The 14,107-nt window shown below is 43.6% G+C and overlaps 1 protein-coding gene across 1 annotated transcript; it reads right to left on the reverse strand.

The window, feature by feature from the left end:
• Nucleotides 1-10,076: 10,076 nt before the first annotated feature.
• On the reverse strand, nucleotides 10,077-12,776 carry rxfp3.2b (relaxin family peptide receptor 3.2b). The gene has a single exon (XM_064330277.1). The coding sequence runs from the start codon at nucleotides 12,563-12,565 to the stop codon at nucleotides 11,342-11,344; it is 1,224 nt and encodes a 407-aa protein (XP_064186347.1). The 5' UTR covers nucleotides 12,566-12,776; the 3' UTR covers nucleotides 10,077-11,341.
• Between the last annotated feature and the right edge of the window lie 1,331 nt (nucleotides 12,777-14,107).

Genomic DNA, 14,107 nt, shown 5'->3' on the forward strand with positions numbered 1-14,107 from the left:
AGTGTTGAATAAACCGATTAACTAAAATGCTCAATGAAGGTTTCTGGGTCCACTATTAATGAACACATTTAAGAGAGTGTACCTTCCTTAATTTCACTTAATTGGCTCAGTAATCTCCTCCATCTCCTACTCAGCTAATGTGTGATGACCGTTCTGTTCAAAATGGCTGCCGTGCATCGCCCAGGCAGGTGCTGTGATGACGGTTGTGGTGAACTTTCCTCTCCCAAACCGTGAAGTGCATTCAGACCCTGACAAGTATCAAAGCCATCCATTACATCCGTTTATTTCTTTTCTCGCCAGTGTCGCAGCTTCTGTAGCTCTTGCAACGCAGAGCTAACGCAATTTTCATATCTCTAAGCATTGGTGAATGCTTTCAACTGTGTTCAAACTGGCAGCCATTTTGAAGTAAAGGCCACCCGCTAAGGTACTGTTACCGCTGATGCTGTTTCGCCTTTCAGATCCCCTTGCTTTGAGCGGGCAGAACTGATATGTAAAATGACATAATGGAGTTGGCCATTATCGCATAATGTAAAATGTAAAAACGGCAGACGGTCATCCAGTTCTCGTTTTTAATTGCCATCTCTTCCAATGCAGGTTGAAGGGAGGCCATTTAGCGGTTTATATAGTATATACTGATTATACTGTATTTAAAGTAAAACACAATGTTGGAAATAAACCACACGAAACTAAGTGCATGGGTCTTACATGACATGTTTTTTTTAATTGAGCAGGTGCTCATTGGCAAATTTCTGTTAAATGAATTTAATAATTAACTGAAAGACTCTTTTTTTGTTTACTCATTTAACTCTTCGCTTTTGTTTTACTTTCTTTGCTTTGTACACCCAGTCAAATGTTCTCGAAATTCAGTATATTATACATTTGAACATTCTGCCTGAATTATAGGGAGTTATGAATTTGTATATGTCTGTGCAGTCCAATTGAATACTCATTTGTGGTTTCATTTTCAAAAACTTCTTTACTTGTGTATCGCTTTATTCATGTCATTTCTTAAACAAATGACTGAACTTTAAATCCGTTTTAAGTAGTATTTTGTAAATTTGAAATGAATCCCCATCCTTCTTCAAGTCATATGCTGAAGCTTTTAAAAGGCGAGCGTCGTTTTTCACAAGTGTTATACTATGCTATTTTCAAAATGGACTTCAAATGAAAAGACCCGATTTAAATATTTACCAGCCTGATGTTATCGTTAAATATTTCAATCCTTCCATCCTAAATAAGGGACTATCCTAAAATAGGTTTATGAATCTGGGTCAAGTTGTTACCAGGCTCTTTAAGGACAAACACCAGCTCATTCCATCCCCTAACATACATACAGTAAAATGCACCATGCCCTCTGGTGTACAGAGAATCACAGATTCTGAAATGGACCATGACAAGTTCTCCAGCTTTGACAAGTCACAAAAATCAACATCTATTTTTAACTGTAACGGCAACACTGTCTGTGAATGGCCCTTCACAACAGCCCAATGTCTCCTTCATTGGCAGTACGAAGAACCTTTATAGCACTACACACACACTGATACATTCTTATGTCAGTAGGCATATGTTGTGTCACTTGGTATGTCGTAATTACGAGTCCAAGAACCAAAAAATTGTTTTCTTCCGATTCTTGCTACATGTTCACCCCTTTTCCCAGGCTCAAAACCTCGGTATGGCTGCCAGTTTCTTATGCATGACACTCATGGAACTGACACAAAGCCAAAATCGTATAAAATTTGACTGGAACCATCGGAAAGCTTCCCGCCAACAGTCCTGAGAAGCATGTCCCCCTCAGTCCAACATTCTTAAAGATAATCAAATATGAAAGTGCTACAAATTGTACAAAAGATACTTGATCACACCTCTGCTAAATATACAGCTTGTAAAGAGACCCGTGTAGATCGTGTGTATCACATTTAATGTACCTACCACCAAAGGTGGCACTGCGGTACTACTTCAAAACTGCAATGTTTTAAATCACTATTGCAGACGTACCCTTATATCCGGTACACAAGAAGGTTGCTACAGGTGATGTTTGGGTAAGAGTAGCAGTCCATGACGAAGTATAAGTTGCTACAGGAAATTATGGCTGAAAAACAACGAGTTTTCTGAATGAATTAAGTTCAAATACGGACTGCCTGTCTTTGTCAGCACCCCCCCCACCCCCACCCTCACACCCCACTTAGTTTGGGTGGTTTCTGAACTTCTTACACTCAATTTTCTTTTCGTTGTGTCAGAGGTTGAGGACAAGTGCTTATTGAAGCCAAGTCTCAGTCCTCTTATTGTGATTAATATACTTCAGGTCATCTAGAGATGTGATGAGAAGGTCTTGATCCCTTCATTTTCACTACACGTAATTAAAATCCTTTGTTTGCCTGCTGTAAATTTCCCGTTGGTTTAATCTTTTGCAGCAGTTTGATTTTGCCACTTTGTTTGTGTCTGCGCAGTAAAATGTTCCATTTTAAATCAATTCTTTTAGAGTACATACGGTCCCTGCTGGACTCATATGAACTCTGTTTGAGATTAATTAACGTTGGACATTTCGTGTGTGTGCTGTTTCTTCCTCATGGTGTATTCAACATTCAGTCAAGGACCTCTGCTAATTATACATTAGTGTATTGAGCTACCTTTATATTTATTAGGGACACAGACATCCTTGAAAACAAACGGCACAGTTCTTTGAATTTATCCAATCTGATTTTGTCAGCTAGTTCCATTCAGGGAGAAGAACAGAGAGGAAAGTAATAAATGGGCAAATGTAGGCTTCCACCACTGAGAGCGAGAGCAAGCAAGGGAGCAAATAGCACTTGAAACAATGCGTGATCTTTCAGCAACCCTTTTGTTCGCGTTCTGGACAGGACTGTTATCAAAGACAGTCCACGGTTAAAGCTCACACAAAGGTCACACAGAAACTCTTGCGATAAAGCAGGAAAGAGTCTGAAATTATGATTGAGCGTGTTTGTTAGTTGTGTTTGATTATAAGCCAGAACAAATGGTCCAGCATCTACATTAAATCCCATATATTTCATATTTATTGTAATTCTATTTTGGGGGGGGTTTGACTGAAATGCAGGACAGTAGTGTACAACACTACAGCATTTTCTTTTATTTTTATTTTTTTTTTGCGAATCTCATTCGTCACACGGCGTAACAAGGGGTGCAATTATCTTACTGAGCTAAACACCTAGGTCCCCAGTCAAAGGAAGTAATCGCACTCAAGCTCCAGGGTTTAATGTCGCCTTCTGTTAGCAGACGCTCATTTCCTTACTCGTGTCTCTGAACTCTGAGCTCCTTCTTCCCGACAAGCTCCCACAGCGACCCCGAGCTAACTGACAGGCATCAATCGTATTATTCGGATCACGGCACCGGTATAGCGGGGCTCGTGTCCGCTGGGAGTTTCAGGCTGCGGTGCGAGCAACCCGCCCACGCGCAACAAGAAAAACGATTAGCTCGCCGAGCTAAAGCCCAGCACGCGCAGGTAAGGGAACAAATCGCCGCTACTGAAGCTCCCGTCTCTCCAGCAGACGTACGTGCGCGCACTTAACATCCCTGTACTCGGCCACGTCGAGAAGTGCAAGTTAACTGTGACGCGGTACTCCAGCTAGACCTCTGCCACGATGGCGATTTACAACGCACTCCGCGTCTCGATGTGCTACACTACAGTGTCGTTAAGTGGGATCCTCTCCAACTGAATGCATTCACCACTCAGCCTTTTTATACTATAGTTTATATTGCTTTATTGAGTTGTTCCTTTAGCTTAGTTTATTTAGTTCATTCAGTTGTGTTTTCCACAACAACAAAAAAAATGCTTTCAGTAAACATTTCAATCAATCCTGGCCCTCCCTTTCCCATTAAAAAAATAAATGAAATTGAACGTCCTGTCCATGGGGCACATATTTAAAAATAGTCAAGATTGTGCTCCAAGCGGAACGGCTTGGATTGCAGATGTCACTGCCATTTCTTCAAGGTAGGGATTGTCGCAGAAGTTTGTGAACTGAGCTGCCCATCACGGAAACGTGTGAATACTTTATGTGACAGATTAATCCTGCAAGTAAATACAACTGCAAAACGGAATCCTCTAATAATAGAGCCTTTGCATATGTATAGGCCTACTGTACATTGGCAAACACCGAAAAATAATATTTACTAACTTTTGCCATTTCACTCACTTTTAAATTAAATGTTAAATCTTAGTGACCTCCTGGTAAAATAAAGGTAACGACAGCAGCAGCAACAACAACAATACTAGTAATAATAATAATAATAATAATAATAATAATAATAATAATAATAAAAATAATAAGCGTCGTCGCATCATCATCATCAAGTCACGATCGCAGCAATAATACCAACCAGTGAGCTAGCACTGCTTACAAAATTCTAATCCTCCCTGTCTGGATCCCCTCTTGGAAATCGATGCTGTCCTTGTACTGCAGTGTTTGTTGAATCTGTCGATTATTGTTTCCTCGGTTGGCTAAGCCCTGCTGATCATGGACATAATGTTAAACAGCACTAACTCATTTAAGAGTCAATTAAAAATGCAAGGCTGCCGGAAATTACCGGAACAAGAGACCGCCGCCGCACAAGCAGTGGGAACCATTTTAGATTTTAGCATAACTCCACGGGTTCAACCTGTGAAATTCCGCATCCGGTTGTAAGTCAGAGAGCATCTTCACCATGGGGGACGTGCTGAACTGCTGAAGTACAGTGAGAGTGAAATGAGATCACACTAGTCAATGGGCCCTGGGATAGATCAGAGACTGTAAATAACTGGGATAGATTGGCGGCCTGTCCCATATGTCTATGGCCTGTCCAGGGTGTATTCCTGCCTCTCGCCCAATGCATGCTGGGATAGGCTCCAGCATCCCCGTGACCCTGCTCGGGGTAAGCGGGTATAGATAATGGACGGATGGAGGGATAGTCAGTGGACCTGAAATATCTGCAGTTTGTCTGGGCCAATGAGAGCCGTGCCGGATGCTAATGAAGCCATTAATACATGGACCTGCTTAATGAAGTGGGAGTTGTTTTTTTTTTCATGGACAATATTAAAATATTAATTGTTGTACTTTTCTTGTTCTTTATTTTTCTTGCTGGATGTATTTAATTGAATGCAGCCTTTTCGTGTGTTTGTAATTGGGATCACGCGCTGCACCAAATTTACGGGAAGCTTTTTTGTGTCACAAAGCTGTAATACTCCCTTTGGCGTCCGGTTTATTAATCTCTGTGAGTTTGCGCCGGCATTGGAATACGCGTGGGTGCCAGAACTGTGCACCGCTCCTCGAAAAGCTGCTTGGAAGCCATTTAAAAAGTCTGATTAAAGATTGAGCATGCACGCGAATAACTTAAGATGACGCCAAGGGAACGTGTTGCTGTGTAATGCAACCTCAGCTTTGCGCAGAATGTTAATGAAGAGGCACGCTGCCGATTGGGTCAGCACTGCCCATGTTACACTGTGAGATAAGTGCACTCCACGAGGCTTCGCCCCTCAAAAGAATAATTGCAATTTATTCATGGAGCCGCGAGAAAGTTCTTAAAAGGAATGTCTGCAGCACTGAAACGGCCAGTGCAGACTGCCAGACTGAGTGAAAGCGAAAGAATATTTGGACAGTTCAGTTGCCTCCACCGCGGGAAATGATTGCAGACAGGTAAAAAAATAAATAATAATAATAAAAAAGTGTAATTGAAACGGAAGCCTCTGTCACCTCTGGAAGTAGTCTTGTGTATGTGTGTGTGTGCGTGTGTCTGTGTGTGTATGTGTGTGTGTGCGTGTGTCTGTGCGTGTGTGTGTGTGAGAGAGAGAGAGAGTCTTACATCCTGCAAAAATCCATTTGAATGTTTCACTGTGGGCATTGTGTAATTTTATAGGTGTATTTTACTCTCTAAAACAACAAACAACAAGTCTATGGGAATTAATTCGGCTATATGCTGATGGCATTGTTGGATTGTAGTTTTATAGCTTTGAACGTAACTGGACACCCCATGGCAAGAGACAGAAGAGTTGATAATTAATTTCCATTTTCAGTTTTTTTAACATTTTTTTTTTAATTTATTGTGCACTCTTCGGCTTCTTATCGTTCTCAATACTAATGAGGAGTATTATTAAACGAGCAGCTGTCAGAAGGCGTTTTAGAAAGGCTGGTGTGGGAGAGTCTCTTGTGGTTTCAAGTCATGTCACACCATTTCCCAGAAGGCAGTTCATCAAGAATCACGAGCAGGAGCAAAGTTGTGGGGCGTGCTGGTGCAAATCACTGCTGTCAGTTCCTTCTTCAGAAACACACAGTATTCTCCGGGCGAGATCCTCCTCGAGCCTCCGCGCATCATTAGCTCGTGATGCTGCTCCAGAGCGATGATACCGGTTCCTGTGTGTACAGCAGGGTTACTTGTGTGAAGCCGAGGGAGCGTGTACTGGGTACGAACGAAAGCGTGATGGATCTCACTGGCCCACTCCCCCATCCCCCCAAGCGACGATAAAATGATCATTTTTAAACCACAGGTGACCTAATACGTCTGGCCTGTACTGTACATATATATTATCTTGGAGAGCTTGTAAAATATTTATCTCAAAGAAAATAATTTGAAGATCATGTTAAATATTAAGTTTTAGAAAGGCTGCTGCTTGGTCGTGGCTGTGTACCGCACGGTGCCACATGCGTCTGTTCTAATGTTTGAACAACGAAGCCAAGAGCTAAAAGGACTGAACTGTGCATTGAGACTGAGGCACGAACTGTGACATTAATTGTTATTGAAGCCATTGCTAATACCATGCAGTCAGTTTGACTGATGGACTTAGCTAACTTTAGAGAAGAAATTTATTCTGAACGGTTCAAGGAGAAGCATGTAGATACTACTGTATTCAGCATATATTCTGAAACTATTTTGCGATTTTTAGAAACTCCTGGACAAGTTTCTGCATCTGGATGGAGGCGGAGTTCTTGGCAACTGATAATTCCACGCGTTCACTTGAGTCAGACGCAGGTGAATGCTATTATCCTGCATGAACCTAAGAACGAATCACCCGTGTGCAACAAAGCTAAACATTTCTGCAAACAATGATGAACACTGGATGTTTTCCTTAAAGAGCTTGCTTGACTTCATAAAATCAATAAAACCAAGAGTTGCAAATTGTGCAGTTCTTCTTCCCATTTATTTTAACGCTTTATATACGGGCTCCATTGCAGGCTGAACATTTAACTCTGAACATTCTGAAGGAGTTAGGGAAGGCTGTACACAAGCTGACCCTGTGGTCACACGAAAATAGAGTATTTCTGTCTCAGCGTGGAAATATAAGTTTGTCAAATTTAACAGGTGAAAAAAGTTGTAAACGCCTAATCAGAGGGCGGCATGGTGCAGTGGGTGACACAGCGGGTGACACAGTGGGTGATACAGTGGGTGACACAGTGGGTGACACAGTGGGTGACACAGTGGCCTCAGTGTTACTCTGTTTAAAGCCCTGCCAGCTGCCTCACAGCAAGAAGGGCAACATAGCTCAGGAGGTAAGCGCGGTTGTCTGGCAGTCGGAGGGTTGCCGGTTCGATCCCACGCCCTGGGCGTGTCAAAGTGTCCCTGAGCAAGACACCTAACCCCTAACTGCTCTAGTGAATGAGAGGCATCAATTGTAAAGCGCTTTGGATAAAAGCGCTATATAAATGCAGTCCATTTAAGAAGGTCCTGGGTTTAAATCCTCGGCAGAGTATTTACCTTTCTGTGTGGAGTTTGTATGTTCCCCCCTGGGTTTTTTTCCGGTGTCCCACCATAGTCTAACGACATGCAGGTGTTGGGTTAATTGGAGACTCTAAATTTCCCCTAGGTATGAGTGTGTGGGCTCGGAGATGGATTGGCAGCCTGTCCAGGATGTATTGTGTTCCTGCCAATAAATGCCCTGCTCCAGCAATCAGAGGCAATCATTAATCAGAAGGGGTTGATTAAAAAAAAAAAAAACTAATTGGATCAACGACACACTGAGATAAAAATAATTAATAAAAACACTGGTGAGCAAACTTCAAGTTTCACTTTTGTTTTTATTTAAAAACATATGGAGCAGCAGGTGTGCTTTGAATGTGGCAAATCGGTTACATTTCACGGTGATGATTTTCATTTTCTTCACCTCCCATAATGCACGCACAACACGAATGTATGACACAGGAATGGGAGAAGGTGCACGTGAGGCTGTCCATTGTGTTGTTACACGCTTGACAGTCCATAAGACTGCAACGCTGCCAATCACTTATGTTCACAGATCATTAGGCCGGACACCAATGCCTCTTTCAGGCAACAATAATTGAGAAAATCTCCCAATGATCATTGATATACAGCCAAATTTAAAATGGAAAAACTGGATGGAGACCAACTTATAAAACTTGAGGAATAGCCTACAAGAGCAATAATACTATAATAATAATAATAATACTCATAATAAGAATAAGAAAAATGGATGGCAACAAAATCTCACATAATGCAAACATTTTGTAAAAATAAATAATGCATATGGCTACTATTTTGCCCCCCGCAAGTGCTTTATTGGTTTTGTTTTTCCCAACTGGGGCCAAACATACTCATGCATAGATGCATAGAAATGAACAAAACATAACATCTCTGTTGCATTCAACCACGCATTTTCTCAATAACAAATATCATCGGAGCAGGAGAAGGAAACAGAAAATGCCTGAATCAAACTGAATTCAAAATAAATTATCAGGCCGACCTCCCATTATAAGGCTTCTATACGAGTCAAGAAGATTTATAGTTTAGTCTAGTCAAGACTACAGCTATGTGTCCTTCAGTTTCTGTTAAACTGACAGCTAAAATGGGGGCCATGCAGGTGACAGAAGAGAGTTATATTGCCTCCGTGCGGTCACCCACTGTATTACAGCAGTGTAGCACAGTGGGTAAGGAACTGGGCTTGTAGCCAAAAGGTCATAGGTTCGATTCCTGGGTAGGCCACTGCTGCTGTACCCTTGAGCAAGGTACTTAACCTGCATTGCTTCAGTATATATCCAGCTGTATAAATAGCATTTACAATGTAAAATGCTGTGTAAATGTTGTGTGAGTCACTCTGGATAAGAGCGTCTGCTGAATGACTGTAATGTAATGTCTTACAATACGAAAGTAAATAAAAAGAGAAACAGAACACCAAAAAAAAAAATAGGCTTCGCTGTAATTTCAATGCATTTATGCCGCAAAAAAATCACATGGTAACAACATTCCGGTCCACATTTGATATATCAGTACTTTTTGACATCCTTACTAATCACTGATAGGCACTGTGAAGCATGTGAATATACCCAATGAATACTTGATGCTTGTTATTTTTGCTCTTGCGTGAATCCTATGAGCACAGTGTGTTGTGTGTGCATATGAAGCTTCGCTCCGTCGTCCACAATTGCAGGGAAAGAATGGAGGGTCAGGCTCATGATCAAACTTTGGCTTTAAGCATTTCATTTCAATATATCCGGCGTGTAATGCGCCGTGTGTCTGAACTGGGTGTCTTCACGCCATTTGAGGTTCTGAGAATTCTGCAATTTCCTTTGGTCATTATTTTGATGTTTTTTTTTATTTTTTTTCACCGTCACACCAAAAGTGTGATGGTTTTCAGCTGAAAATAGGCAATGGGAAAGCTGGTTTGTTGTTTGACTGTTTGCGCATGTCATGTGTGTATGCGCGTGTGTGCATGCTTGTTTGTGTATATGCATGTTTGAAAGAGAGGAAGGAGAGAAAGATTTTCTCTAACCTTTTTTTACCCCCCCCCCAGATATGGCAGTACGCTTTCAAAAGCACTGACCTTGAAGGCTACAGTAAGAAATGAACATGAAATACCCCTTTCCCCCCAATGTGAATCTTAATTCAAGATTTAAAAGACTTGGTTCCCCATAATGAAGCAACATAGAGATATGAGTAACCTACTCATTGACACAGCACATAGTGAACATTGTACATGGTCAGTTCCTGATCAACAGCTGCAATCCTTAACCTACTGTCAATTTAGATGGAGCCAGAGTCTCTATCCTTCTACTTCTGGCTAACACAATAACGTGTCACTAGATTTATGTTAGAAATCATTATCTCTCTTGTATATTTAATTAACCCAGTAATTTGGGTAACACAACAAGCCACATCACTCTCATGTGAGGGTGCAATTCATAAAAATTATACATTTCACTCATCCCAGTAATTTGGGTAATACAAAAAGCTACATCCCTCTTCTGTGCAAAAAAATTAATATTAATGTTACTATTCAATTCACACGACACTATTCAAGTAGACGAAGCATTATTTCACAGATACCGGTCGGTATTGATTGAATGAAAGTTTATAATTCCCGTCACAATGACAGAGAATTGTGTGTATTGTATACAGTGACGCGTGATAATGCATAATTGTGTATGCTTGGTTACATCAGATGAACACGTAACGCCTAGAAAAACAGCAGGTTCAAAGTTACATTTGCACACTAAACTGCGAGAACTTACATTTATTATTAATTAAGCACAACTGGGAACGCCCGCCTTGTTTCTCCCCGTGCGTAATTGCGCACGTCAGCGTCGCCACGTGTTGAATGATAAAAATGAATCACAGATCATTTATTTTTGTATCAACGACACCAGACACGCGCCAAAATAAAATTTAAAAACTCACATTCTTTATGCGATTCTGATTATTTCCCCGTGTTTCCGCAGAATGCTTTACTGTGAAATGTCATGTCGCTAAACGAACTGAACACATGGAATTATCAGTTGCTATGTCGTAGCTGTAATAGGCAAACTAGCGAGGCAGTGTGTAATGGAAGATCAACCCTTCGGTCTGACGACCGTGCATGAATATTGCCTTGTGTTAATAAAACGGGAATGCAGCCAGACGTGATGACAGCCAGACGACTGGGGAGGGGTTAAATAACGTGTGCTCTTAATTTAAATTTTAATAGGTGTCCTCATAAATGCAGAGCAGTCTGGAACAATTTGGTCGTTCGCATTCCTTGAACAATATTTTTGGAATTAATTATGACATTACTGTCTGCAAGGTCTACAAAAGGAATGGCTGATACCTAGACAAGGCTGGAAACTAGAAGCATTTCTTCAAACTTCATACATATGAATCAGTTTCAAATTAATAACAGAAGCAAAGGGGAGGTAAGAAGATTACAGAAGGAGAAGCCGCAGTACAACTTGTGAAGAAGGGGACGGAAGGGGGGGGGGGGGGGGGACCGAAAACTAGGTCAGGTCCCAATGGTTATCGCCTCTGTCAGTACAGTTAGATCAATCAAAGCGCAATGTTCAGAGAACATTAGGGTTAGGAGACGCACTCTGGTCTCCGCCTGCCTGTCAGACGCGATGAAACGACCGGCCAGTCAGACTCCGACGTCCATCTGCACCAGCACCAGCACCGGGGGGGCCTCGGCGACCTTGGCCTTGCGGGGCGCCAGGCGGGCCAGGCGGCGGAAGGAGGGCGTGGCCCGCAGCAGCAGCTCCTTCAGGCCCGTGCGGAACTCCTGCCGCACCAGGCAGTAGAGCACGGGGTTGAGGCAGCTGTTGGTGTGCGCCAGGCAGACGGACAGCGGGAAGGCGTAGGCCTGCGCCACGTAGAAGGCGTTGCTGAACGGCACCAGGTCGAACTTGATCAGCACGCCCCACAGCGTGAGCGCCTGGTTGGGCAGCCAGCACAGGAAGAAGGAGAGCACCACGATGACCACCGACCGGGTGACGCGGGAGCGGCGCTTGTGCCGGCCCTGCTCGGCCTCGCCGCCCGCCGCCCCGCTCACCCGCCGGCTCAGGACGTAGCGCAGCAGCAGCAGGTAGCAGACGGAGATGACGGCCAGCGGCGCCACGAAGCCCAGCAGCACCTTCTGCGTCTGGTACAGGCCCAGCAGCAGCTGCGGGTCCCAGCGGGCCGAGTCCGGGAAGCGCACCAGGCACAGCTCCTCGTCCGACACCTGCACGCTGGTGGAGTAGACGGCGTGCGGCAGCGTCGCCGCCAGCGACGTCGCCCAGATGGCCAGGCTGGTCCACTTGGCGCAGGCGGCGGCCGCCTCGCGGCTGCGCATCTTCAGCGAGTTGGCGACGGAGTTGTAGCGCGCCACGCTCATGGCGGTGAGGAAGAAGACGCTGGCGTACATGTTCATGGCGGTGACGGTGCTGACGATCTTGCACATGACGCGGCCGAAGGGCCAGCGGAAGTCCAGCGCCGTGTCCACCGCCCAGAAGGGCAGCGTCAGCACGAACTGCAGGTCGGTGAGCGCCAGGCCCATGACGAAGCAGTTGATGGAGCTCCGCTTCTGCCGGTGGCGCGAGCGCAGCAGGTAGAGCGCCAGCAGGTTGCCCACGAGCCCCAGCGCGCACACCACCGAGTACACCAGGGCGATGATCACGCGCACCGCCGTGTTGGTGCCGTCCGCGTACAGCTCCGAGCTGGACTCCCGGGTCAGGAAGTGCAGCCAGCAGCGGAGGGAGAGGTTCCCCAGCGGGTCGCCCGTGCGATTGGCCCGACCGCCGCCGCCGCCGCCGCCGCCGCCCTCCAGCGCCAGACCGCACTCGCCTGCCGACCCCAGCGCATGCAAGCTGCTGTTATCCTGCATGGTTCACTCACGCGCACATTCACTCATTAAGTAGCCACGGTAACTCGGTAAAGACGCGTGGCATAAAACACGTAACTGGGGAAACAATAAATAGACTGACAATAAAGTTCACGGTGAACATACCTTAACCCCATTCATTTATTTTGGCTGAGATTCCTTCGGTCCACCTCCAACTTTTGGTTGCGGACAGATTACATACGTTTCTGCTCGCGCTTCTCTTCCACCTCACTGAGGCGCGCTGCACATCCAGCGCGCTTTTATACCCGACCCACGCGCAAGACAGGAGACTCGCCGGCTCCGGCTCCGCGCTGCTCTACGGACCAATGAGCGCGATCTGGTCTTGTTCTTCAGTAAATATTTTAAATTTTGAATTTGTTTTTTTGCGTTGCTGAATTACACTATGTAATACCTGTAATAGTGAAAATCTCTACCGGTAGCAACACGTAAATGATCCGGCTTGCTCTCCGAATAAACTGAATTTTAAACGCAGTTTTTTTTTAAACGGCGAATGAACGCCTGGCTAAAAATGTATTACGATTGTAAAGTGATGATGTGATCGATTATTAATAAAATTTAACACGCAAGAGGGATTAATAAAATTGCATTGCAATGTGTGGTCCTGAACAATGAGATTGAAAACAAAGAGGATATTATGGCTGCACAAATTGAGAATATTTTATAGGACCGGTGAAGATGTTTGCAGTCACATCGCGCGAAGTTTATTAGTTGGGCTACTAGTTTAATGAATCGCACAATTAATTAGTTGCATTTTTACATTTGTTTTTTACTTGCATAATTAAAACGCTTACCACTAAATACCAGAGGAGTCAGTATTTTTGAAGGGGTTTACGTAACAGGACCGTTACTAGTTGTATGAAGGCTACGCTGTTTATGACTCTCACGATAAGCTACATCCCACATCTCTCTTACAAAACCAAAAGTAAAAAGCCGTCTGCAATCTTTACTGATTACACTATATGAAGTGGAGCATGCATAACCTTTGAGTTTCGATGCTGAATAGTCGAACAATTCTACAGTAGCTTGGTGTGAACGTACACAGTAAAGTGTCCCGTATGAATTCGACCGTTTACAGATAACATTTGGTCCCACTCTGGAATGTGGATTCAAATGTTGTCTTTTAAGAGTTGAATTAACACTGAACATTTTACTGTGTATGCGTAACGGCATGACACAGCTGTATATATCAGGTGTGCACACCCTTGCATGTTTGTATGAGATACCCATTCACATGTGTTTTTGTTTGTTTTTTTTTTTACCTGTGTGTCTTTCCAGACAAACATCTAAGGCAAAATACTTATTCCGTTGTAATTTAATCAGAATAAAGCAGGTTAGCCAACTAGGATGCTCCAAAAAAAAAAAAAAAAAGTATTTTTCAAATGATTTTTCTGCTCTCTTTTTTTTACACCAGCTGGGAAATTGGGTCTTTTGCCTCTGGAATAAATGCATGAATAACTGTGTTTTTGTGCGAAATATCAGTAGTACACTGAAATGAGGAGACTAGATGGAGAGGGGAAAAAATGC

This window comes from Anguilla rostrata, chromosome 4 (assembly GCF_018555375.3).
Source record: "Anguilla rostrata isolate EN2019 chromosome 4, ASM1855537v3, whole genome shotgun sequence".
Taxonomy (NCBI): domain Eukaryota; kingdom Metazoa; phylum Chordata; class Actinopteri; order Anguilliformes; family Anguillidae; genus Anguilla; species Anguilla rostrata.